Below are 27,918 nucleotides of genomic sequence, written 5' to 3' on the forward strand. Positions count from 1 at the left end.
GTGAATTACAGCCATCCTCTACCTTCTTGTCCAGCATGGTGTTACCCTGGAAGCAGATGGCCCAAGGCAGAGGACACCCTGCACTGGTGGCCAGTACACACACACTACAAGTGATTCAGAGATGCCTTGGGGGAAGGAAAGCCACACAGCCCACAGAAACCCATCTGCAATTCCCAATCAAACATCCCAATTATGGGAATTACAGCAGCTTTCAAATCCTTTGAATTACTAATAAAAAAATACCGATTCAGCAAACACAATTCGCAAATAACGCAACATTGTTTTAGGAATACATAAAATGCTAAAGTTCAAAGCCATCTGGCTCATAAAATGCAGAATCCTATTCTAAAAATGTGCTAAACGAGAGGAAATTATCACAAGCAGCGTGTAAGTATACCTTAATATCGTATCAGCTTTAATATACAATAACAAACATTATATGATTATACAATTATGTATGTTATTAATATATAGAGGCATGTTAGGATGTTAAGAATGTTCTATTAATGCATTTTGAAGGTGCACTGAATGTTTTACGAATGCATTATAAAGCTGAAGTTAATGTAAAGTGTCACTAAACATTGTGTATTTAAATTTGATCCAACAGCAGACAGACAATTGGCAGTTCTCTGAATTCTCAAGTTGACCACAGTGTTGCTCAACCAACTTAAATTGACCACTTTATCAGAAATGAGCCACCACCTGTTGCATTACGAAAAACCTACACGGATTTAGAAGACATTCCCACTAATGCTTCTCCACTTCTGTCCAAACAATTACTGCAAAAATAGTTTAAAATCGAGTGCCAGCTCTTCCTGCTATTCAACTGTTTGGCAGCGAAACACCAATCGTCTGTAGTGGAGAAACTAAGCACACACATGCAAATACGTGCCTCGTCTATGAGCCGCCCTCCCGCGGACTCTTTAGGTTTTCATCAAGAGAAGCGGAAACGTGAAACACAATTTCCAGACAAATCTGAGTGTTTTATAGTCTTTAATATTGATAGTATTTTAAAGCTAATGGAGATATCTTCTGGTATTCAGCTGGACTTCTGAAATTCAGCGAATGGGATGAAAGTCCTCCAAAACGTCTGAGAACGTTGGTTTCTCTAAAATGGTAGCAAGCATGAAAAGGAATGAAAAAGCAACAGTCAAAAAGGCACCAGCATTTCTTATACAGTTACTACTGCGGCTTGATCAAGTTGCACACACAGACCCTCCATCTATGCCTCAATAGACTGACTAAGAACTTATGAAGTCAATAAAACCTACTCAGACATGACTTTACACATGTAACACTTGAACGAATTACCTTTCTCCTGAAAATCACTGGGATGCTGGGAAATGTATTGTTGCATGTCTCTGTCCAACTTGGCATAGGTGTAGGACTCATATTTCGTGAGGTGGTACCCAAGAAACCAGCCAATGCTGATGAGAAGGGCCTGACGATGAACTCCTGCAATAGAAAATACCAAGACGTTTTAAAGCTAAAACATAGACTTTCATCACAATGTTCAAGATACTCTTAGGTTTTCATCTCAAAATACCCAAAATCTTACCAACAAACCTAAAGCTTACGAGGATTATTTATGTAATGAATTTGAAAATGCCAAAACAAATTCTGCATTAAACCACCGCATTTCCCAGTTAACCTTATATTTAGTCTCTACCATATTATATTGTTTTAATGCATCTGAATAACAACTTTTTCCCAGGATAAGTAAGGGTTTGGAGGCTGTTAAGACTGCATGAACTCAATATTTACCTTTTATAGGCAGTTTATAGCTCATATAGTGGTGAGAAAAATTAAGTAAAATTGCCAGACAAAAGCTCTCCAAGCAACATCTCTAAACAAAGACCCAGAAAAAATAAATGTTAAATACATCTTAAATCACATTTTCTGTTTATCTTTCCTGATGTTTAACACATCTAGAAAGCAACAGCAAAAGGCTTCTTATGAAAATGATAAGGCACAAGTAGGCCTGTGATTCAAGTGTTAAACTGATTATTTAAATCAAAATAATGATTAAATGCTGAGAGCATTGAATGAGGTAACTTAAAAGCATACGGGCAATTGTCAAAATACAGAAACCAAAATAAACAAATTTGTTTGCGTGTTAATTAATTTTTTCATTTATTTAGAGATTTGTCCAAAAATACCAATAAATATTTCGCTAACGTAGGTGCCTCCACATTGTTACGATTCCAGAGCTTATCAAGCACTTAAGGTCACTAACACACATTTTCCCCATACTGAAGTCACCATCTCAAAACTTTTCATAGTTTGCACGACCAACAGTTCATCATACCTCCATAATAGACTAAAACCAACAAAACAATTTATACGAAACAAAATAAATACAATTCCAAACACTGGCAAAACCACTAACCCAGCAAGCCAACTTTGCCACACATAACACAGTGATACACTGAACAATGTCTAGCTGTTTCGAAGATACTCTCACCCAGTCATAGTGATTTTGCCCAATGACCAAAGTCATTCAGATATTTTTCCCTGCCCATTCTTTATGACTATGAAAGCTGAATATTGACTTACTCTCTCATATATCCCAGACCTCGTAACGCATTGTTACGAGACAGCTGAAATTATTCGCGTCATAATGTTTCGCCTCAGCGGTGGGTTCTGCATCCGTAATGCATTTACACGATTCTCTGGCAACATCAGGTAAAGGAACTTTTTCCAGCATTATGACAGAATTATGATAGAAATATTTAGGCATCCAGTATGGACCTTTGGTCATGCCGCCGATGGTCGTACACCTTCCACCTCCATGCACAGTTGTAGGTTTGGGAAAAGCAGAGACATCCTGGCATGCGCCGAGTGGTGATATGCCACATTACACAATACGACAATAATTCCGGGTGCATTTCTTGCGACTTGCCTTTTCTCCTTGGTTGGCACAAGTCTTCCATTTAGGAACTATTTTGTTTGGGCCAATGGCTGATTCATGCAACGGCAAACCATCACCGAATAATGCTGCACATGTCGTGAGGTTGGCCCATCTCTGGACGGGGATATCCAGTGTTACGTTTCTTCTTTCCTTTTCCTACCACATATCCATTCTCCTTACTGCCACACTTGACCCATGTTTACAAAGGAAATCATTCAAAAACAAAACACCACTGTGGGTATTCAGCTGCAATGGGAAACAACTGTGCTTGGTCTAATATTTCCTTCATTTTTTCCATTTTCAATACATTTCCATATTGTTACTAGAAATGTGGCAAACTGAAGTAATTCAGTTTAGAACACATTAAGTTTTGAAAATGGTATGTAAACAAACGTGTAAAATTGCCTCTAAAGCAGTTTGATTCATTTGGACCAAAAGCTTAGGTGAAATTAACATACAAGTCTGAGAGGAAAATACCATCAAACAGACGTAACTTTGAACAAAATTCACATACTCAAACATTTTATGCCAGCACGTTGGATGAAGACGAAAAGTAAAATAAATATGAGTGCAACCATTTGACTAAAAGTCACTAAACCTAAGGAGTATTCGAGCAACTACAAATCCAGCGACAGACATAATGAGGCTGTACTTAAGTGCATAAATGCCATAATAAACTTAAAGATGCAGTTGCCCGTGTGCAAAGAACACCACATACTGGAAACGTATTACAGAAACTGAGCAACTAACTAGTCTCCCTATAATGCATGTCCAACCGAAACATGCACTCGAAATGATTGGGAATATAATTAAACATATAAAAACACAGCCACTGTCTGATGGCACCATTGGTTTGATTTTGCAGGGGGAAAAATCTGTTTAAAATTTGTTTATTAGTTATTCACCAATGTTATTAGGCAACTTACTGTAAACACAATGTCCTCACAATGTCATTGATACGAGTTTCTCTATATCAGATAATACAGCGAATGTCATGGACACCGAGCAGAAATCTCTCTTTTCAATTGAAAGAGGGTTAAAACTAGGGTGCAAGCACCTTAGTTGCGTAAGCACCTATTATAAGTAAAGATTATTTGGGAAGTCATGCGAAACCAGCAGCACCCTGACCTGCAGTTCTGACCGCTCACACCGTTTCGCCCGTCCAAATCTGACATTACATGCAATTAGTTTTTCTTTCTCCTTTGGTTTAGCTGGACAGATACTCACCAGATTTCATAGGCGGTCTGCGGTTCAGGGCATTCTGAAACATTGCTGTGCACCAGCCCATAATCCCAAACCAAACCGAATTTCTGTTCACTATCCCGGGAGGGGGAAGACCCTTAGCTTCATCTGGAAGCAGCCCCATATTGGAAATAACTGCACAGTATTACAAAATAACACCGATGCTACGAAATCTGCCCCGCTTTCGGAAGCGATGCACTCATGTCACCTCTAACAGGAACCAAGGGTATCAGTGCGCAGCCGCCCCGGAAAGAGTTCGCTGCGCTCCGGCTGGATAATCATGCTACTTACACATCAGTTCCGCTCTGTTTCTGCGTAATAAATACTTGTAAAGCATCCATCCATTTTCCAAACCGCTTATCCTCCAATGGGCGGGTGTTCCAGAGCTTAGGTGCATACACCGAAAAAGCACGGTGACCTTTTCGCTTACGCCCGGTTCGTGATCCAGTACGGCAATTCTTGTGCTATATTAATTGAAATAATACAGAATTTAAGGCGCTATAATTAAATTTTAATCAGGCCATACCCATTATATGTTTATTATAGGTTTGTGTGTGTGTGTGTGTGTATGCATGTGTGTGCATATGAATGAATGTTTCTGTTCATTCATTCGTTCAAACAAATACAAATCAGGGTTGTTGTTTTTTTTTTTTGCATGGTGGGGTGCTGATCTGTTGTGTTTGCAAACAAGGTTGAAGGTCCGGGAATTGACTGACCCTGTCTTTTAAACTGTACATCACTTTGAATTAGAGCATCTGCTACATAAATAAATAGATGTAATGTTTTAATCCTGATTAAATGGGAGTTATGTGACTTCAGTGCTAGTTTTCGGTGAGAAAAACAGTCTGTGACATTTTCACAAATTTAGAGCTCAACCACAAATGAAGTGATACTTACAGAACCAGATATCGAGATTAGATTCAAAACAGTAGATTGTACCATATTCTTTGATCAGATACTATATTTTGGTCCATACAGCGAAAAAATAAATTACACCTACTTAGAAGAAAATATTAGCAATAACACGCTGAAATCATTGTCACTATAAAACCATTTATTGTGCTTTCCCATTCAGCAACAGCTCCTTAGGTCTTTGCTTTGGAGGTAAAATCTTGTCCTCTGAATAATGAGACATAGAGCCTCATAAAAGAGTATGTGACTCCAAGTGCACAGTACAGAGAGGTGAGCATCAGTGGAATGAATGGCAAGGTCTGTTGCCAGAGCGTTAAAGGATAGACAAACTCACACAAAATCTCAAGAGGAACAAAGCCAATGAGGTACGCAGATTCCACACTACTGATTAAAGGTCTTGTTGCACTGGAAAAGAAAACATCATAAAAGTAATTACCAATGCAATCTTTATATGATCGCTTTAATGAATGCTTTTTATAACAGAAATAAATGTGGAGCATGGTTCAGTCATAATGCAAATTGTCCCCCCTCCCCCTCAAAACCCATGAAGTCAGAATTTTACTAACCTGAACAGCATTCTCAGTGAAGTGAAGCTGTATATCGTAAAAAGCACCATGAGAAGAATTTTGATGGGCAATTCTGCAAAACAAGATTGCAGCATATCGGTTCATTTTCTTATATGCATAGCTCATACACACTATTTACATTTCTGTAGATCCCCAAAACTTGCAGTAAATTATGCAATTAGGAGGAAATCAGGCAAATATTTAGTGAGGAAAAACACTTTACCTGGGGTAGTAAACAGTAGCGGAAACAGAGAGAAATGACCTGTTGTCGCTAAGATTAGGAATATTCCTGCATCCCTTTGGTTTTCCACTGCTAACAAACTGTAAAAAAAACAACATAATCTGTTCTAAGGCGATTACTGGATTTACACTCAAATCAAGGCTACGTGGTATATGTCAGATACCTTAACGGGAGTACTGCCATCAAGATAGCTTTTTCATGCACATGCCAACCAAACATGAAGGATCCCATGGCACAGATGATTATGCATCGCAGGAATCCCCGGGCCCCGGACGGCCTGAGCCAGATGTGCAGAATGGCAGGCTTTTGGAAACAGACATTTCAAATTTAGTGCCAAAATTATTAGCAAATACGTATATTACACTTAAACACATCTATAAATAAAATATAAGGATACAGGAATAAAATGAATACAATAAGCTAACAGGCTAAAATAAATAAGTGACTTACAAATACTGATATCAGGGTACATATCAGTGTAGCTAAAGGGGACACAGTGGGCAGTACTGAGTGCCGAAACTCCTGCACGAGGCCTCCTGTCATTGACGCTTTGGGAAGCCTGTGCACATCAAGCAGTTTCAGTTTCACACCTGCATTGAAATGAACAATTAAATCAGGGAATGCATTGCATGCTAGTATTTTGTTTCTCCGGTTCAGTTATTATTTTGATAATGATGGTCCCTACCCGAGATGGCAAGAGCTTTATCGGCAGCGTTATATAGAGCCCAGAAGTTGGGGGCCCAGTAGGCATGACACAGCCCTCGTTTAAAGGGAAAGAGTCTGGACACAACTTGAGGAAATTGGCCCTAGAAAAAGACAGTCATTAAAGCAAACGTTAAAGGTTTTATTTAAAGAAGGACTGTTCAAATCCCAGTCCTCAAAGGCCAAGTCCTGCTGATTTTCCAACCTCACTTTACCTGTAAGCCAGGTGTGAAGCCTCTGGCCAATCAGAATCAGTAATTATTAAAGTAACTCCCTGGGAAAACTGGCCAGAATTGACGAGCCCTGATTAAAAGGATCTTTTATGTAAGAAATAAAGTTGTGTGTAAATATTTGGAATAGAATCCATTTTTATATAATATCTTGAATAAGAATGTTAAACAATGTAAAAATACAATAAATTAATTCTAATACTTAACATACTTATGATTATATGCTTTAAGTCTGTCTCAGTATATTCAAAATATAAATGAACACTTACCAAGGCAATAAACGGCCCGAATGAAAGTACAAACACTGAGCATACAATCACTGCCAATTCCACTAATCGAACAATGCTGAAATTCCTCCATTTTATAGATCTGTCTAAAAAAAGAAGAAATTATAATGCTCCACAATTCAAAAAGAATGAAAAAAATAAAATATTTTCCTAATTCTGGGAAAAAGACACAATGAATAAGAATCTGTGTGTTTTTTGTACTACAGCTTTTCACTTTTACTTTTAATTTCAAATATTCATATTTTAATAAATCACCTGGATTGTCCTGAATGAAGCAAAACGATCTCAGTAAATAGATGCCATATGCAGGCGCGATGTACAGATAAATGTGCTTCAAATTTAGGAGCACAGAAAATAGAAAGGCTCCTTCCAAGTGTCTTCCCTGTTAAACACAATACACATCAAACTATATTTAATATGGAAATCATGAAAATATAATTTCTTTTAATATCATTTAATAATGCTTGTAACATTTTTTTCTTTGCATTTATATTATTCCATGAGAAATTTTTAAATCTAAAATTCTATTTTTAAATCATGGGTCTGTTTCATTTTAAGAATAAATCAGCTTTTATACCTGAAAGTGTCTTGCCACTGAAAGAAGAAGAAGCCCAAACAGAAATCCATTGTACTGAAAATGGATATCTAAAAGCGTTAAGAAAAACAACTGCAATTTGACATTACAGATCTGCTCTCATGTTGAGAACTCAGAAAATGTTACAGTGTAACTAATTAAATCTGTTAAAAAAAAAAATCCCACATAGAGCCTAAGGATACGATCAACAATCAGAAGTCCGAAGTTACACAGTAGCAGCACTGCCAGGACAAAGCGGGGATTTTCCAAGGTGTTCTTGGTTCCTTTTTTATCTTGCACACATTTACAGCACCTGAGAAACACAACGATAAGTGCATTCTTCTAAAACTCTATTTTCTTCTTTATCAAATTTATAAAACACCCACAATAAGAATTAACATTTGGCATGCAAATTCTGATTCTTTACGTTGGGTACTTTTAAAATATTTCCTGGGTTTTTATACCGAACCGCATATTTAATTTTAATAAAGGAATCGTAAACTATTCATAACAAGTAAATTGTGATGCGAATTTTGCTGAGCATTGTACTAATCACCAAGAAATATTTTGGATTAAATTCATACTTAATAATATCTCTTAATATTAACATTTGCGACTTGAAAAATATTCTCTTACACTATGTGTAATAAGAAACTTTGCAACCAGACCTGTAAAGATAGGAAACTTTTGGCATTGAATACTGAAAATACTCACTCTTTTACAGCATAAATAAAGATGAGATCAGTAAAAATGACAGACAACCGTTGGAAAAGAACTGTAGCTGGACTTGCATGGTTCAGATTCTGTACAACCAGCATCTTATTGTCAAAATATTTTGCTATATGAGACAGCCCATATTCAAACCAGGCAAACAAAGGAGGGTAATCAAGGGTCCACTCTGAGTATTCCTGAAAAGAAATGAACGAATGAATATCTTTATAGAAATATACATGGTAAAACCAATTTTACCGACAAACATATATTATACACTGCTTAGCAGTACGTATATTGCAAGATGGGGGTCGTCCAGAGTTATCTGAACACCCATTCATTTCTTTATTACTCACTGGGATTTAGACATAGTTACTATCTGAAAGTAGTTTAGGACTTGCATCAGATACATCAGAGGAATAGAAAAATGTAACGTTTTTCGTTTTGGAATCCAGTACTAAGACATATTCACATACCTCAAAATACCACTTTGAAACAGGTAAACTGTGGGTGATAGCAAGCCAGTTTCTGTGCACCTCGAAATCAGTGGAATGACTGAAAAGTACAAAAACTGATCATGGAAAAACAACCAACAGACATGTACGAAGACAAACTGTCATAGGGAACAGAAAAGTACAGCCCGCCGTGAGAAATTGTGTGCAAATGTGTTGCTTTTTTGAATTTAAATTGCTATACTAGTTATTGTATGTTGGCATATGCATCTTACAGGTTAAGGTTACAATTCACGTTTGTGGCTTGGTAACTTACTATGTATTTATCAATAGACATTTTAGAAGGGAAACTCCAATTGCCAAGGCAGAGAACCAACTAAAAAACTCCTTTTTCTGAACCGCCATATTCGTAGGAGAGAAAAAAAACAAATCTAACTAAAATACACGTCAAACAGCATCGTTTTCCGAATAGGAAGATGCGCAGCATGCGGCCCGCTTCTATGGAAAGCCAAGAGGGCCAAACGGCTTTAGGCTTTTTACGCGTTTGTAAATGAAGCTTTGTGTATAATCTCTACGGATTTCGACCGGGTTCAATTCTTCCATGCTCTGCGAAGTACGTTCCCCATTGAGTTAAGCCCTTAATAGTGTCAGTGACAGGGAAATTCGTATGTTTTAGATTTGGAAGCTGGTATTTTAACACAATGTAAAACGAGTTAAGAGCATGGCAACAACCCACGCAGATCGCCTGCTGCGCAAATGACTCCTAAAGACAGGACCAGCATCATGTTCTTGTGAAGGACCCGGATGAATATGTATGTTTTTTGTATAACTTTGGAAAAGCAGTTCAGGCAAGAACAATTAATGCGATCATTCCTGAAATCGAAGTAGTTGTGTGTGTTATATGACTTCTGCAACCATGAGATGTATACGCAGTCTAAGTTTATTTAGTCCAAGAAGAATTTTCTTAAACAAATCCTCGATCATAAGGCTGAATAATGTGAAAGGTAGGGAAATTTGTTTTCTATCCACCCTTACACTAATAACTTAAAATTATTTTAAGATAGAACTTTATAGTTTAACCTTATCTAACAAATTCCGGAACCTTAGTGACGACAGTTCTCTGGACGGACTGGACTGGACCGATTTAACCCCCGATCAAGCAGTTGTCCTTTGTGACTAAACAAGTACCGTGTTAATTTTGCATTTTTGTCGGCTGCCTTCTCCATCACCTCCAGTGCTGATCTCGGTTATACATTCGGCCCAGGACCTTGGGGTCCCTAACGACCCCACGGCGAATGTGGGGTGTCACGCCTGATAACTGTTTGCCAGGCGATATGCTTTGGTGACAGAGGAGGCACAGTACATTTTGTCGGCCCACATACATATCGTACCCCCGGAGGAACGCCGGATATGTTGGGTGTCCGGTCCTGCCCTGACTAATGAAGTGTGCCTGGTAACGTTGGTTTCGTACGCTGATATTGCGCTTTGCCGTGTTGCTCCGGTAGGTGTCGCTGATGGGCCTGGATTTGCCTGCAGGGTGTTACGTTTCTTATCTGCAAATAGTCTGCAATTTCCGCCCCCAAACCCTTGAATTGTAAACATTCTTATACTTCGCCATGCATTTCATGTAATGTTTAACTATTGTACTGGATATTTGTAGAATAACTTGATGAAACAGAACATTTTGTCTGTGCTATGTGCGCCACAATAATTTTTCTGTGGAAAAATAAGTACATCCCTAACTTGAGTGGCCCCCTTTGCAAAAATAACATCACATAGTTGACAGTGATATTTGATTGCTCATGTTGTGCTCATGTGAGCAGCCCACTTCAAGTTTGGGCCTCGACTTGGCTGATAAATAATACTCCGGATTTGTACTCTCTGGACCTGAAATCTCCACCTCTGCTGCTACTGTGTGGGATTTTTAGACAGCTGTATGACGGCTAGATGCTCAGGCCCTGAGGCAGCAAAACCTCCCCAAACATCATTCTTTTCAGTCGGTCTAAGTTTTTTTGTTATAAGGTGACACCTGGCATTGTGGCTGACGAACCACACCTTCCACTCATTTGTCCAGTAGTCCTGTTCTTCACAGAGGTATTATGCAGGTCTACCAGGCTTCTCTTTCAGCATAGCTGTTTATCTTTTGTGACAAACGAGTACTTTGTGTGTATCGCCTGTGCGCATGCGTCACCTTCATTTTTGCATTAGGGTTTCGCAGAGTTGCAGCTCTCAGCACCTATGATATGAGAAAAGTCGAGCTGACTCCTTTGGAGCAGCGGAAATTGACGTTCGACACCCACGCTCTAGTGAAAGAGCTGGAAGCTAATGGTAAGAGACTTTGCTTGGTCCTTCATTCGACAAACAAAATAAAATTTTAAATGAGTACAGCACAAAAAATACATTTCAACTAGTCTTTAGGCTTCCCCAGCTGATACTTTCGAAACTCCGTACCAGTGCTCATACTATACTGTGGCCCTTTCTTGCCATTTTATTTTAATGGTGATAGTAACAGTATTTTCGGTATCGCAATGCGTCACACTAAAATCCGTGTTGTAACCCGATTATGTTGAAGTTAAAAAATATGTTGCATCTTTCTGATTCTTTAAATATTCTGCTTTAGGGTTTGAAAAAGGACAAGCGGAAGTGATTGTGTCAGCACTGGTGACACTTACTACGGCCAACATGGACATTGTCTACAGGGACATGGTAACTGGCACCCATCAGGTATATTTCCTATAAGACTCAAATCAGCGGATGCTTTATATGAATGGCAGGTAAACCGTGTGGTGCAGAAAGTAAGATGTTTATACTTTTTCATGCGTAGGAAATAGCTCTTCAGCAGATCATGGCTCACCTTGACTCTATAAGAAAGGACATGGTGATTCTGGAGAAGAGTGAGTTTGCTAACCTACGTTCCGAAAACGAGGTAAATAAAACGCGTCAGAGTAACGTCTTGTATTTCTCATCCGTCTCAAGCAGCAGAATAACCGGCAGCTGTTCTTTGACGTGTCACGTGTTCTTCTTTTTCCATTATTAACCTGACAGTAACTACAGTAACATCTAAAGCAGTCGTAGGACTGATTTACTTTGAACCCTGATATTCACCAGGAGATATGGAATGAAGATTGAAGAACGGATGGGTGTTTGCTTCTGCGCTTTGATTTTATGAAATAACGTGAATTACTTTTCCTCGTCAGAAAATGAAAACGGAACTCGAACAAATCAAGAGAAGGCTCATGGTAAGTTAATCTTGGCACTCGGAAATTAACCATGAGTGTCTACTAACAGTGAGTTGCCACACAATTCGGCGCCTGCTGGAACAGCCTCAAACCTTTGCTCTGTGCATATATGCAAGCATACATACTGAGCCAGTCAGTCCTACGGCCGACAAAGGCGGCTGGTTAATGCGCACCTGCGCCTTTGACAGGCCCCGTGTCTTTGTGTGTAAACACACGGAAGGATTATATTGTGCATTTGATTTTATAAATGAATTTGTTTATTTCACAGGAAGAGAGTCAAAAAATCAGCGCTGATGCGAAACTGGACATAAATCTGGAAAGAAGTAGGGTTACAGACATGGTGAATATTACATTTCTGTAAACTGCTCCCTTTACAGTGCATTTATGTATTGCATCATCATACTAAAACCAGTAGATGTTTTGTCTGTATTTTGCCTTATATATTTTACGTGATCTTTTTTTCAGTTTACCGAGCAAGATAAGAAGCTTATAGAAATTAGCACAGAATTCCACAAAAAGGTTTGATAATTGCATTTCACTGACTTTGAAAGAGCTTTTTATTCTTTCATTGATTGTGATTTGAAATATGGGAACGCATTCTTGATTTTAAAATGAATATTTTCTCATAAATATTTCCAGAATGCGGACCTTGACCGTGGCACGATGGAAACAACGAGGAAAATTGACTTAGAGGTGGCCTCATTGAAAACACTCCTAGAATCTCTTAAGCTTGACACTATTCGATATCTTGCAGGTAAACATTAATTGCAAAACTTTTGAAAGCCTGTCTTTTAATTTTTTGGTGTTATAAATGGCTGACTACTTAGTAAAGATAAATACTTGGACAATTGTATATGTTGCATGATATTTCACTATATGTACATTCTCTCTCTCTTTTGTTTCAGCTTCAGTGTTCTCCTGCTTAGCCATTGCCTTAGGTTTTTACCGTCTCTGGAAGTAGTAGGACTCAATCATCATATGGTGACATATTTAAGGACCAGAAAAAATAGGCACCGTTGCAACCTCACATGGAGACTGAATGTGAGAAAAGTATTTGCGTAATGCAAATTTTGCACCATCGTTAAATTTATCTTCAGTTTTTGTTTTTATTAATATAATGCAGATTCTGTCAGACCTTTTTCATTGTTAATTGCATGTGCCTTTGAACCATTTTGTGCCTTCAAAAAAGGTTTTAAAATCAATGTGGACCGTTTAGCTTGGTCATGCTGACGCCTACATTTACACATAAACCAATAAATGACTGAATGCTGGGTTTTACTGATAGAGCTATATTTGCGGATGTCAGCTCACTTTCAGATCTAAAACCTAGGAGAGCTTAAAAAATGCCGTACTGGTAACACAGGAAGAACACTTCACAAATTTAAGGTTTCAAATATCAAAAGAAAATGACATCAGAACTCAAAACATAACCTCCCACTTATAAATTTAATTAAATAAAAAGTCACCCTGAAACCCAAAGGAACCCCAAGAAGAGCATTCAAACTCCAGTCATGCATAGCAGGGGGGGGGCTTTTAACCCCAGGCTTTGGAGGTATGATATGGTCAATAGTTACATATTCAAATGCAAAAACCATCATCTTAAAGCATTAATATAAGGAGTGAGTTTAACCAGCGGGTGGTAAGTAGGGCAAGATTATTAGACCTCTGAATTTCATTTGCCTTACAACTGATACGAAATGCTGACCTAATCAATGCTAGACATGTATCAATGCAAGATTTCATTAAAATATTTATCCTACTTGATGCAATTCATGATGGTCCTGGACATTTCAGTCCCACGTGCTACACAAAAAGTGAGCCTTAACTTTATGTAAGATGCTAAGCAGATGTTTCACTGATTCTAGGTCCCAAATAGGTATTATCTGCTTATGGGCAGTGGTGGCTTAATGGTTAGGGAACCATACTTGTAATCGAAAGATGATGGGTTTGAATCCCCGACCAGCAAGACAATATTGAAGTGTGAAATAAATACTCAAATTAATGTTTAAATACATTCACTCCCTTCCCGTTGACTTCATTGGACTTCTCACATCTACTGACCTAATTACAGCCATATTAATACAGCAAAGTGGTGCTGTAACACTTCTTATGGATGTTGGGGATTGATTGGGTATCCCATGGAAATGATGCTTTGTATGTATACAATAAAGTTATCATTTCTCACTGGCTTTATTACTGGAAAAATGTTTCTCATCAATACTTGGACTTAGTATGATACTGTAAACTTTATTTATGCTTCAGTCACCAAAATAATCGGTTGATTTTTAACATTTAGTGATTTATACCATTAATAGCGCTACTGAAGTGAATTAATATTTAGTTCTTTACAGCTGAATCTTTGCTTAAATCCTGAATGTTAAATGATCTCTAATGAAAGAACATTTTGAAACAATAACTCATCAACATTTGGGGGAAAAAAAACCCTTAGATTGTGAAATTTGTTTAACGTTGTTTTATTGGCATTGAAAGAGTATTGTAAATAAAAGCAGTATACACACAAGCATTCTAGGCAAATAGTCCTTAATGTCCTGCAATATATGATAGTTACGTACAGTTAATATTAAATTGCAAGAATTTAAATGCAAACTCAAGTTCATTATTTCACATCTTTATTTATATACACATGACAAATGTAAGAATACAAGAATGGAAAAGCAAAGAAGCAGTAAATCACACAATTACATTTCACACACAAACTAATTTTTATATATTTTATTGAATATTCAGGAATATAACGCAAATACCACTTGCATCAAATCTCTGAAAAAGAAAAAGGGAGAAGAATTCCAAACACTTAGAAACCAACACCACAGAAAAATCAAAATGTTTATTGATGAGTTAGGGCCTCCTTTGTACTGCAATTCAAAGCTAGGACTTGTTTGCTGGGTCACACCTTACCTTATCATTCTCTATTCTTGAAGAATTTGGAATAAATCTCTAAGTATTAACTGAACAAGTGACTGGCTTTAAGAGTTGCAACAATATCCAGTGGAGGAGGACAAAGTAAAAGGAAACATGGTGGTAGTATACCCTTTTACCAATATTACACAAAGAATAGCAAAAATAGCTTTATTTATAAATTAAATCTTATACATACATGTTTTTCCAAGATACATTTTCATGAGCATTCTCACAGCAAAACACCTGAATGTGCAGGCAATTTCAAATACAAAAATGTATTTAATGTATGCATAGTTGAGGTCCCTGCCTCAGCTCACCAATATAAAAATCTCTTTACAAAATGAAATTACAGTACTGTCTCGAAAATAAAAGGGGGGGGGAGCAGCATTATTAAAAAATAATTGCACTGGCTTGTGACTCTTCTTCTACCTTAACCTGAAATGCCTCTTCAGCATTTGCATCAGTGCAGCTGCTCTGCATGTCTGGTTCTTGCTTAATACTGGAACATGAAGACGGGTCATTTTCTTCTTTGATAAACACATTTAAAGGGTTCTCCATAAGGGCTTTGTTGGGAGATGGAGTGCAATCAACAAACGAAGATGTCTGAGAAAATACAGGAAAATTAGAAAATATATACTTTTGTGATCACAAATTTTCAAACATGGCTAAAGAGGCTTTGCTTAAGAGCAGAAAACACTTACATTTTTGTAGTCTTCATAACATGATGGATGATAAGTCTAAAGGATAAAAAAAAGTGGACTGAGTAGCATCCTACGTCCCCCTCAATCAAATCACTCTGATAAGCATTTACTCTGCTCCCGACTAAATAGTGACTTAAGTACTCGGTAGGAGCTTATAGCTTTTGAAAAAAATGGGCTATCGTATACCACTACAAGGAGAAGTACAAAGTAATTAACAATACTTTACATTTGCTGCAGCAATCCTCAGAATACACAAATTAAAATGTAAGAACCTACGTACCTTTTCATCCACACGAATCGCATTTTTCAAATGCCATTCCTCCTCTTCCTCCTCCCAGTACATTTCAAACTGCTCCTGGCAGATTTCACAGGTCTTCAAAGGAAAATTAGATCGGTATTGAAACCAGTGTGCACAACCCCATGCGACCAGACTTTGTACGCTTATAAAACATGTCAAATACAGACTCAAGCAGGTCAAATGCCATAAAACAAAAAAAATCACCTTTTAGCAGCAACGTGTGAACTTACCTCACCAACAACATCTGGAGCAGCTTTGACACTCAAGAACTCTTTTTCTTTCGCAGCTTCTTGAGTTTTCTTTTCTACCTCCTCATGAACCTTCTCAAAGAATTGGCTCTTTGCTCTTTCCTCAAGATCAGCTATTTCCTCAAATTCAATCCAGTCCTATAAACAAGTTAACCAATAAGTTAACGGAGTCTTTGCAAAACAGCCGTTATCTGCGCTGGAACTGTGCCACAGCAGATCATGCTTACCATTAAGCTATAGTACCACCTCCTGTGTGTGACCTTCTTACTGATGTCTTTCTCTAATCGGTTTTGTCTGTAGTGCCAGTCCAAATGATCCGCATAGACATCAGTCTGAGAGGCAGTGAATCGCATGCCACAGGAGTAACACTGTATCCCAGTGTACAGTTTGGTAATGACACTGTCATATCTCCTGTTAAGGACGAAAATCAGAATTAAGTTAAAAGTATGTCAAATACTTTTGTAATTGTATGAAAATACGAAATGTTTAATCCATGCTACTTTACACCACCACCATTGCTACTACAGATGACGTTTTATTATTTTTAATTTTGCTAATATTTAAGAGAAGCAGAATGTTATAAAGTAAGACCGCACTGTTTCATGTCTTCTATGGCAAACGCGGTAAGGTCCGGAACATTCTGATCGTCACCCTGCTCCTCCTCCTCCTCCTCTTCCACAGCCGGCTGGCTTTGAGGTGGAGTATTCATCCCTAAAATAAAAATACTCCATGTAACGAACAGCAGAATCTACACATTTACAAGCTAAAAGCATTAAACACATTACTTGCATTTAATGTATTTTAATGGGAAAATTTAAGCACGTACCAGTTGAAGTAGAATCCGTTTGAGCAGGCTTTATTATCCCAGTGGAAATGAGCTTCGAAAGAAGATCATTGACATCTACCTGACCAAAGTGACTTTCAGGTGGAAACTGTGAACCTAGCAGAGTTACAAGACAGACCACGAAAATACATTTAAGGGTGATATTCTCAAAACATACGCCATGAATTCAGGCTGCCTACTGCAGTGAAATGGATCTATTCATCTTTTATGTTACCAGACAAATCCCAAAAACAAAAGGTACATATGTACTGTACATACATACATTAGTCACACGTATTACCTGTTTGATTGAAAGGCACAGGATTTTGTTGCAGCTGTACAATGGGCTGTCCTTGACCGTATGGGGCAGATATCTGGGTTTTCAGGCCAGGCAGCATATTCATCTGAAAATTAATTTAATAAGCAATCAATTGCTTATGTTCTTTTTTAGGTATGAAATTCTCACTTTTGTCATCGTAGTTGAAAGAATTCTAATTCATGCTTTTGACAATTTCCAGAGACTGGCCATTACAACAGGATTACTGATTTCATACTATCAATGCATACGATTATGATTCAATTTTTCCAAATAAACCTATCACCATTACCCAGTCCACACTTGTATACCTTATCCAACTTAAATAGCAGGATGTCACTACATTTTGTTCCTTCCATACAGACATTCAGTTAATGAAAAGGAAAACTGCATTACAAAAAAATAATTTAAGAAATTAGAAAATTATCAAGTTTAACTAGACTACACCAGATTAAAAATCAACAGCCTTGACATTAAAAGAGGGGCATATGTATGAGCAGGATTAAAAGTTAGATCCACTTACTGGCTGCTGAATGTTTCCACCAGGAACGGTGGTGCCCATGTTTCCAGCTGGAGCACCAGGATTAAAGTAAGATGAAACAGGTCTGACAAACGAGTTGGAGAAACCCGACGTTCCAGCTGCTGGTTGAACATTAAAATTATGTCCTTGTGACAAATTCTGCTGTCCTTGAAAAGACTGCGGTGCAGCTCCAAAAACATTCAGAGGCTCTGCAAATCTGTTGCTGGGCATGTTGAAGTTGGACTGTGGCCCAGGATTCGACAGCTGGTTTTGACCCTGGGCATTATCAAACATGGATGGGCAGTGTGGTCTCATCTGGCTTTGCAGATTCAGTGGACCACAATACCTGGGAGCGCCTTGTTGACTGGGCGCACAGTCAAATCTTGCCATGCCTTGCTGTTGTCCATCATATCTCATAGGTCCAATCTGTCCTTGACCATGTTCAAACCGTATACCACCTGGTTGATTGACAGGACCATCAAACCTCATTCGCCCCTGCTGGCTGGAAGGCCCTTCATATCTAGATGGTCCTTGTTGGGCCTGTGGGCCAACAAAACGTCCTTCATACCTCCCAGGGCCCTGCTGCATGTGAGGACCTTCAAACCTCATAGGCCCATCAAACCTATTAGGTTGCATCTGTGGGCCATCAAACATGACAGAACTTTGGCCATCAAACCTGGTTGGAGCTTGCTGTCCAACCGGGCCTTCAAATCTACCTGCAACTTGCTGAGGATGCGGCCCGTTAAATCTTCCTAATCCTTGGGGTTCACCAAACCTCTGTGGACCTGCCAATACTGTGGGGGCATCATATCGATTGGAGCCATCAAATCTCTCAGGACCTTTATGGATCGGTGCACCATCAAATCTTCCAGAACCTTGTGGAGCATCAAATCTTGAAGAGCCATCAAATCTTCCTGGTCCAGAATTATCAAATCTCCCTTGTAGATGAGGTCTTGTTGGTCCATCTAGTATAGGCTGATTTGTATTTCCCTCAAATATCAAGGGCTGCTGGCCATCAAACCTCTGTGCTATTTTTGGACCATCATATCTTGACAGACCACTCTGTGTATGAGGGCCTTCCAGAACATGAGGTGGCGTCTGTCCTGGAGATTCGCAAAGTAACGGGCCTGGCTGTCCACTCCTTCCTTGTCCAGAAGCATCGTGATGACCAGAGGAAACTTCCATACTCAGCTGAACTTCACTATCACATCCTGCAACAGAATGCTCACAGCTAGAGGGAATGCCAAATCTTTTATTGGGGCTAGATTCTCTTACGGGCATTTGGTGACCCTCTATATCTATGTTAGCTGAGCAATCAAATCCTGATACAGGAGATTTTCCAGAAAGTCCATCAAAGTTAACAGGGCTCGGAGAATTCTTGAATGAAGAGCCTGGGTCAGAAGAGGGTCTCTCTTTTGTGAAATCCTCATGTTTCAAACATACGGGCTTCACAGAATCTTCCACCTTTATACCTTCAGGCATTGCTCCATATCGCTTCTGAAACTCAGGGTCACCTTTCATTTGCTCATCATCCTCATACATAGGTCGCCCATGTTGCACTCGCTCACTGAAAGGTGAGTGATGGTCTCTACCTCCTACCAATAAAAGATCAAAATTATTGCCATTGTCATTATATCCTTAACTACTATACCACACAATGCATAAAATGCCATTTTCTAAATATTGCCATTCTTTTTACAGAATGGCTTGGCATTATCTTATTCTTCTCTGGTTGATTTCAACCCAAATATTACCTTGGTGTTGGACTTGTGTTCTTCTCAGCTTAGCTTTATGTTCATAGTAAGATTTTTCAGCATCCGAAAGACTCCCCTGCTGTGAAGATGGCGTAGCTAATAAAGGTTTTTTCCTGGTCCCAAACTGTGCGTCCTCACTTGACCCATCCCATGAGTCCGATCTTTGCTTTTCCTCTTGGTACTGAAAAAGCTGTTTGATTTGGTGGGCCACATTGAGGAAGTCATCATGGGATATCTCCCCCTCGGCCAGCCTTTTACTAGCCTAGACGACAGAAACGAGAGTTTCACATTGCATTCACGACGCAAATGAACAGGAGTACTTGTACACTGTAGCTAAACTTTATAAAACCATAATATCTTGTTCTCAAAAATGGCAGCTTTTATCCCTTCTACCTATTCATACACCTGGTACCGATTCAGACCACGTAAAATGTACATTTTAAACCACCTGCTGCCTTAAGCAAAACAGAATATTAAAACTACTTTAGGATATTGAGGTCATTTGGATAATTGTTCCCGAAATAATTAACATGGATGCATGCAAGTAGGTTAGAGGTGATCAACAGAAAAAGTATCAAAAAAGCAGAATGAAAAACTTCACACTTAAGAAACTGATTACCAGTCATAAAATGTACAAAAAGCAATAAATGTTCAAAAGTAGAGGTAACAGCCTCAAAATGTTTTAACTGTATATTTTCCTAACAGAAATAATTCAGCAACTCCCCCACGGAATACGTTTTCATTAAATTCAGCTGAAATATGGCTGAAATATGAACTGGGTAAACTATTCATTTAACAACATGAAAACAAATCATATAGCATAATATATGGGTTATGAAACCCATTTTTCTACCTTGCAGTAATCAAAAAATGCTAAGATCACAGACTGTCAGAGTATTACAAAAAAAAAAACTTCAGAACTGTACAAATACCTTTTTTAAAAGATCTCGTTTACTCGCAGAGTTCAGCACATCAGGTATTTGCAGGTTGGCATCAACACTCAAACGATGCTGTTTAGGTATGCGAGAAACAGGCATTCTTTGGTTGCTGGACCACGATTGTTTGTGTCTTTGTGGCCCCTGCCCTGACTTGCCCTGTACCAGGTTTTCATCAGGCTGCTTTAGACTTCAGTAGGGGAAAAAAACAGAATTATTAATAACTGAGAAACTCAGACTTATTCTAAGACAATATTACAAGTCAATGCACCACAAGATGAAATAGTAATTTGGACATTTTGCTATTAATGAGAAACAGATTGGGTAACCAGTTTCCACATTACAAATAAAATGATTAATCAAATCATTTGAAATGTTAAGGCAAAAACACTCACTGTTTGTTTTCTTCCCATCCACTTTTCCATCTCTTACTGGCATTTTCCTTCAGTTCATTGGGTAACCGAGGTGAATGAGAGTCAATGGGCCTTTCCTCCAGTAATCTCTTTTGTCGTCTTGGTTCACTGACATTCTTTTTTGGAATAGCTCGCTCTTCCCTTATATTTGAATGCTGTGAAAATTCCTCGGGATGCAAATGTTTTCCGCCCAACTGCCTGCCTTTGCCAGATTTTGGAGGAGATGACGACACGCTCCTCATCCTCCTCTTCGGTGACCGCCTGTCCTTTCTCTTAGGGGAATGTGACAATGGAGAACGAGACCGTGAACGGGATCGTCTCCTCATACTCGCTTTGTTTGTTTTGGAATCCAACTTTTCAAGTGTTTCATTTCTGTCATACTTGTTTGCAGAACCATTGAGTAGTTTATTTCTGCCACCTATTGATCTTGCGCCTGGAGTGGAGTCGTCGCGTTCTTTTTTGTCTGAGAAGCGTTTCTTATCCTTGCATTCATCATCTTTTACATCAGGCTTATCATGAAGGTGTTTCCTTAATCTTGGGTCTCTCTTGTTTACTTCTCCTGTCTTTATATTTTCCATTTCAGAATTTTTAGGCTTTCCTTGAAATTTATTTAGTGGAGAAGGGGATTTAGACTTTGCCTTTTCTTCAGGACATTCTTTTTTAGGTATTTTCAACTTTTCGAATTTAATTTTCTCAGCTGGCACACTTGTTTTCTTCTCTGGTGGATGTACACTTGACGCCATGCAGTGTCCATCTTTTTTACTTAGAACTTGCTCCTTAACAAGCTGTGTTGTTGGTCCCACTCGATTCAGGCGAGGGTCTCTTGTAGACATCTTGCTCTCTGGCTGCATGACATGCCAGGGTTTACCAAACTGCACGGGAGGAAGTGGAGTGTTTCTCGCTCCAATACCATGTTGGTTCGCAGGATTAACAGGTGGATTTGTCGCAGCTACCAACTGATTAGCAGCCTATCATAACAAAAAAAGCCAATTAACAGTTCTAAATAACTAGGGAAACAAAAACATTAACTATGACATTTTGGCCAGTAAACTGTACCATACAAATCACTTCATATACAAAAAGTTCTTTCAATTTATATAGACCTTGCAATGCTTTATATTTGTAACATTAAATATGGTTCTATTTACAGATCACAAAAAATGTCAGTGAACTATAAAATTGCTTTATTGTTTTGAACCTGATCCAAGTTAAACGCACCCAGTTTTTCTATGGACGGTGTTTTGCTAGAAAAGTAAGCTAACTTCTTTACTATTTTTGTGCCAACATGGGCCTACAAAAGCATAGTGAGCGTGCCCAGCGTCAGCTCCTTGCTATATCCACCACTACTTAAATCTGGTCACCCTAGATATCTGTGGCCACTGTTTTGTAACAGGCACAGTAACATGATAGAAATGCCAAAACGCCAACTGCCCCACTGAGCATTTACAAGGCAAGTTGCTGTATTGTAAAATGTCACAGCAGATTACAGCACTTCACTGTACACCATGCTCACATACCTAACATGGTAGTTAAAAAAAACATGACAAAATGGCTTGGTCAAAAAGAAAGGAAAAAAAAAACAGCAGCAATGTTTTATTGTGCGTAAAACAGTAATATTTACAAGAAAGTAATTTCCAAAGATATATTACTAGACAAATCAATGATTATGACCTTAAGAACCGGAATTTCTTTAGCAAGAATTATCTACAGCCTGTTAACTAATCGCAGAACAATTTTCTCAATGAAGTGAGGAAAAAAAGATTAATCCTTGTCCCACAATTCATGTTATTTCACAAAAAATGTAATACATCAGAGCCATCAAGAGTATTATCCATGTGTTCTCTGCAAAATATTGCTACTTGGTAAAACGAGAATAGATTTTATATAACTGTCGAGCCACTTTTTGGATGTCAGTATTATTTACTGCAGGCAGCATGTACAAAATTGTTAACCATGAAAATTAACCAACTCACCAACTGGGCTTTTGTTTGTTCAAGCTCCAACTCTATCTTCTTCTGCTGGAGTTCAAGCAATTGCTTTTGCTTTGCAAGCAATTGCTGCCGTATTGCTTGTTCTTGTGTCAAACTCTTCTCATTCGCTACCGACTGGTTTGGAGGTTGTTGGGCATTTCCGCTTGGTACAGTAACTTCCTCAGACTAAGCGCAAAAAAAAAAAAAAAAATACTTGAATATAAGGAGTTATTTTATGATCAACCTCAAACTCATAGATTAATGCTGAAGAACTGCAACCGCTATAAACACCAATAAGAAAACAACTTACATCCAAGTCGAATTTTGATTGACACAAAGGTAATTGAATTTTGAAGAAAAAAAAAAACTGATGACTTTTCTAAAATAAACACTGCACTACTCTCATACTACTTACCGGCTTAAGAAATTTTGGATTCACATGAATGCTGGCATTCACATTAGGTGGCAAAGGTTTTATTGGCCAAGCAGGATCAACTGCATTCACTCGGACATCTAACGCATAAAGTTTCTTCAAAGGGAAAATTTCATCCCAGGTGGAACGCAGTTTGAAAAGACTTTTTCTAGTGTTTTCATCCACCTAAAATGACAAGAGTAATCTTTGTGCAAAGTCTGGTTTTTCTCTGCTACATATGTCAGTTTCAAACAAATTCACAGATTCTTCATAAAATACACAAATTCATAAGGTCTGAAAGTATTCTCTTAAGTATCCCAACATTTATACTGCTAATACCTGCATTCTACCTTAGCATGAATAGAAATTTGACAAAACGTGCCAAATTAAAATGTCTTAAAGGCAAATTAGACAAGTATACCAACCACAAGCCTGTTTTGAGCTATACAATCAATTACAACAAAGCACATAAAATCACCCATACAGTAATTGTATTAACATAGAAAGTACCTTTTCAAAAACCAATATAAATGAGTTTACTATGTTTTTAGCGAACACAGCAAGATATTCGTCTCGAACGTTCTTCACGATGGAATCCACTAAGTACAAAACTGGAAGCTTCTCAGGGGCAGGTGCCTAGAGTAACAGAAAACTTAACAGTTTAGAAGACAGGCATATACACGTACATTTCACCATGTATTCTTAAGATCCAATAATTTTAACAAAAGATCAATCCTTAAAACCAGCAACTGGCTCACATGTACCGGTTTAGCAGGAAAATATCAAATTCTCTGCATGCAAATATTGAGCTTAAATCCCTGAAAATTCAAGATGACGTTTTTCATTAACCAGTTGAACCAGAAAAGAAACTTTCACAAAAAGCAAAAGATATACACGGGAAAAATTAACAAGCATATAAAAAAATCCAGCTATCATCTTCACAGCTCTCCAAATCAGAGAACTTCTTGTTTCGGGGGAAAAAGCAGGGAATCCAAATCTTGAAAGTCCACATTTCCTCAGTGTCATTCAAAAATTCCCAGACAAGTCATTTTTGAAGAAAAAAGGGGATGACTGGAAGGAGGAGATTTTACATCTTATACATTATGGAAGTATCTTCAAAAATTGAGAACTTTTAAGCAGTAATTGGAGAGAAACTGCAAAGCATTTCAGTAATTATGAACCAAAGGTTACCAAGTGAATATTATGGGTGCCTTTCTACCATAACCAAAAAGAATTAAGTCCATAGATAGTCTGAACCAAATATCTTTTAATACAGCAGCCAAACTACAAATCATATTTTGGCTACAAAATTACTCTTAAATTCAGTTTATGGCAGAGGCAGAAAAAAACACACCAGTCACATAGCCACAGTTAAATACCCCATTTCATTACCAATATGAGGTGAATATTGTGGCGATACGGAATCCACATTCCAAAAACGTTTGGCAAAAAAAGTTACCTAGATTTAAGAGGAGTTACACAGTCACAGATCAAACAAATCGCGTTTTTAATTAATAAATTACACTGGGAAATAAAAAAGACAAAACAATATTTAATATTTTTTATTGTCACATTAAATACCATCAATTCACATTTCAGAATTCAAAATCACTACGAATAACCATTACTCGACAGTTTCAAACACCAATTTGTTTTTCTTAAGCCACTTCAACCTTTGGTGCACCTGTGAAATATTAGCTTGAACACTAAACCGGAATAGTTTAAATAATAAATTTGACTAACTGGGGCACTAACTTCATTGGTCTGACTTTTTCCTTAAACTCAGCTACTTTGTTTAGTAAGGTAAATGCATTGCAAGTACCCACTGTACTTTCCAAATTAAATATATATATATATATATATATATATATATATATATATATATATATATATATATATATATATATATATATATATATATATATATAGCAGCAATGTAGCCAACTCGGGCGTTTTACAATTGGCCAGACACACGTAGCTAGCGTTCACTTTAGTAGAAGAAGCGAGTACCAAAGTTCACTAAAAAGTAGGCTCGTACCCACGTGTTACAGAATGTCAACTTAAAAATGGCCGAGTTACCGATAGCTAGCTTGCTACTTCTGTAACCTAGCCAGCCAGCTACAGTTGTCGCCATATTGTTCCACTGTTCATTCCAGAGGAAAAAGACACACGAACTGAGAAACCATATTTAGATACGGGGCCAACGAATTAACGTTGAGTCAATTGGCGCTACTTCGTTAACATTTTAGTATATGTTTGAAATAGCTAGCCAGCTAGGTTCAAGACTAGATGTAGCTATCATAGTTAGCAAACTAACAAGCCAACCAACCATTCATCCAAACAAGCCAGCTGTCTAACTGAACATGGAAAAGTTAACTTGAAAAGTTAGAATGAGTAGCTACTAAATTACCAGTCAGACATTTCGCTAAAAAGATCGACTAATTTTGTCAACTGGGAAACAGGAATTACACAATGAGGTCGCCATATTGTCTTCTAAGCTTTAACATACGCGTCACTACAAGCTGTTTCTATATCGGTAGTAAGACTGCTGAAATTAAAAATTCTATTTTCATAAAAACCTTGGCAATTTGTGCTTCAATTATAGCGACGATATCCTTGGCGAAATGCAGATTCTCCTCGGCAAGTATGGTCAGCATGTTGATGTGGGGCTTGCTGTTGAAAGTCAAATCTTCCAGGGAGGACTGATACTCTCTACAGGCATCTTCCCTCGCCGCGTCGTCAGACATCTTTACTTCGTGTTTACAGTCAGCCTCGACTCCAATTTTACAATAAAGCAACACTTTTCACACAGTCTTTTCAAACATTCGACCCTTTCGATAATTTCACCTAAATTGACCGTTGAAGACCGATGTTTTTTCTCGGTAAGCTTTTCACTTCGCTAAATTTCCGACCAAGAAAATGGCCGCCGATGCTAAACTAACTGCAACGTCATACAAAATTATTTGTCTACGCGCCGACGAGCGCGGCGTGTGATTGGTCACATTGGGTTGGCCAGTGGGGCTGCGCAGACGGGGTTTATTCATACGAGAGGGAACGTTCCACGTTGGGGGGGGGGGGGGTAACTGGGGTCTAAACGGGGTTTGGTTATGGTTGCGTATGTTATAAACCCAAAGACATTATAACAATCGTTTTTCAGTTGCACTAGTATTTTGTTTAGTTGCAGTGTTATAATGAGCATTGTTCGCATTGCAGTATTTTAAAAAAATCGCCCGTTGTAGCAAATCGGAGCGAAGAGGTTAATGTTAAACGAGAAGCCTTCCGTATTCCGTTAGTCTTTCACAATACGTTAAGTAAACACGGAAATCAGAATGTTTTGAAACACGTTTTCAGATTTTCGGAACATTCAAAAAAGGCTGGCATTGACTCGCCTCTTTTAATTATATCAGATTATTCGATTATCAGTGTATGTCAAATTCATGTTTAAAAGTATTGAACTGTAGGCCTATTTAAGATGTGGATCAAACGTGGCCTTCGAGAATAGTAGCACAGATTTTATGTCATTTACTGCATCATCTGTTAGTAGGTGAGCGTGAGGAATCAGCAAGGAAGGCAGATCTATCCAGGGTGTCTCTTCAGTTTTGTGCAGTGTGCTTCCTGGGAAACGCTCCAGACCTCCGCCCCCACTTATGCTTATTGAGCTTATGTATATTGCAGCAACAGTCAGCCAGATAACACCGAAAATTAAGTTTATTTTACACACATTGAAACTAATTTTAAAAAGAATCAGCAAATTTCACTGAAACTGTAAGAATTTATCAAGGCTGGACAGAGCCAAAGAATGCTTCATAGGAATTGACATGCACATTCCTTCATGCTAAAATGACCACAAGAAGGTGGAACATCACGGAGCAGTATACACGAAATGCTTCAATAGAATGCATCTCTTAAGCTAATTTGAACAGCAGATTCAATACGCTATTAGTCCACTACACCTGTAAAGCTCTATAATTTGCTTTATCTTACCTACTTCAGCATACCAGGAACAACTAGCCCTTTTTCAGGAGAGCTGAAGAGCAAGAAAGGGAACCAAAAAAATGATTATCTGAAAAAGACATTCAAGATGTATCTTCTGTTTTCTTAAATGTTTTTGAATTGATAATATGTTTATAATAATATCAAACTAAAAGGGAAGTAAGGGCAGCATGGTCAGCACTGTTGCCTCACACTTCTGGGACCAGGGTTTGAGCCATGGCTCCGTGTGTGTGGATACTCTTACATGTCCTCCCCGTGTCATTGTGGGGGTTCCTATGGGTACTCTGGTTTGCCCCCTCAGTCCAAAAACATACTACCCATACGTGTGAATGGTGTGTGAGTGTGTCCTGTGATGGGTTGGTGCCCTATCCTGGGTTGTTCCCTACCTTGCTCCTGTAGCCCCTAGGATAACCCTAACCCACGTGACCCTGAACAGGGCAATGAGTTTCAGAAAATGGATGGGTGAATGAAAGGGAAGTTTTCCCCAAATGCACTACTTACAACTCTGTTCTACCTTTACAATCAGTCATAAACGTCCATTGTTGC

At 38.3% G+C, this 27,918-nt stretch overlaps 4 protein-coding genes across 4 annotated transcripts; 1 reads left to right on the forward strand and 3 right to left on the reverse strand.

The window, feature by feature from the left end:
* Positions 1–976: 976 nt before the first annotated feature.
* On the reverse strand, positions 977–4,391 carry ndufc2 (NADH:ubiquinone oxidoreductase subunit C2). Its single transcript, XM_048984563.1, has 3 exons — positions 4,139–4,391; positions 1,312–1,455; positions 977–1,108 (listed from the first exon to the last, which is right to left on the reverse strand). The coding sequence occupies exons 1-3, from the start codon at positions 4,275–4,277 to the stop codon at positions 1,059–1,061; spliced, it is 333 nt and encodes a 110-aa protein (XP_048840520.1). The 5' UTR covers positions 4,278–4,391; the 3' UTR covers positions 977–1,058.
* A 798-nt stretch (positions 4,392–5,189) lies between these two features.
* Positions 5,190–9,506, reverse strand: alg8 (ALG8 alpha-1,3-glucosyltransferase). The gene is made up of 13 exons (XM_048982614.1): positions 9,145–9,506; positions 8,853–8,931; positions 8,380–8,573; positions 7,869–7,978; positions 7,669–7,736; positions 7,347–7,473; positions 7,074–7,177; positions 6,558–6,678; positions 6,323–6,462; positions 6,036–6,175; positions 5,855–5,952; positions 5,632–5,704; positions 5,190–5,470 (listed from the first exon to the last, which is right to left on the reverse strand). The coding sequence occupies exons 1-13, from the start codon at positions 9,231–9,233 to the stop codon at positions 5,239–5,241; spliced, it is 1,575 nt and encodes a 524-aa protein (XP_048838571.1). The 5' UTR covers positions 9,234–9,506; the 3' UTR covers positions 5,190–5,238.
* A 97-nt stretch (positions 9,507–9,603) lies between these two features.
* On the forward strand, positions 9,604–14,260 carry ccdc90b (coiled-coil domain containing 90B). The gene is made up of 9 exons (XM_048982615.1): positions 9,604–9,832; positions 11,037–11,156; positions 11,449–11,552; positions 11,653–11,754; positions 12,026–12,067; positions 12,336–12,407; positions 12,533–12,586; positions 12,707–12,821; positions 12,973–14,260. The coding sequence occupies exons 1-9, from the start codon at positions 9,730–9,732 to the stop codon at positions 13,026–13,028; spliced, it is 768 nt and encodes a 255-aa protein (XP_048838572.1). The 5' UTR covers positions 9,604–9,729; the 3' UTR covers positions 13,029–14,260.
* A 420-nt stretch (positions 14,261–14,680) lies between these two features.
* On the reverse strand, positions 14,681–26,339 carry pcf11 (PCF11 cleavage and polyadenylation factor subunit). Its single transcript, XM_048982613.1, has 16 exons — positions 25,959–26,339; positions 23,890–24,015; positions 23,383–23,565; positions 22,971–23,153; positions 20,980–21,965; positions 20,582–20,774; positions 19,650–19,911; positions 17,899–19,490; positions 17,361–17,463; positions 17,063–17,176; positions 16,833–16,947; positions 16,464–16,647; positions 16,219–16,374; positions 15,971–16,063; positions 15,691–15,726; positions 14,681–15,592 (listed from the first exon to the last, which is right to left on the reverse strand). The coding sequence occupies exons 1-16, from the start codon at positions 26,124–26,126 to the stop codon at positions 15,380–15,382; spliced, it is 4,707 nt and encodes a 1,568-aa protein (XP_048838570.1). The 5' UTR covers positions 26,127–26,339; the 3' UTR covers positions 14,681–15,379.
* Positions 26,340–27,918: the final 1,579 nt, after the last annotated feature.

Source organism: Brienomyrus brachyistius, chromosome 18 (genome assembly GCF_023856365.1).
Source record: "Brienomyrus brachyistius isolate T26 chromosome 18, BBRACH_0.4, whole genome shotgun sequence".
NCBI classification, from domain to species: Eukaryota; Metazoa; Chordata; class Actinopteri; order Osteoglossiformes; family Mormyridae; genus Brienomyrus; species Brienomyrus brachyistius.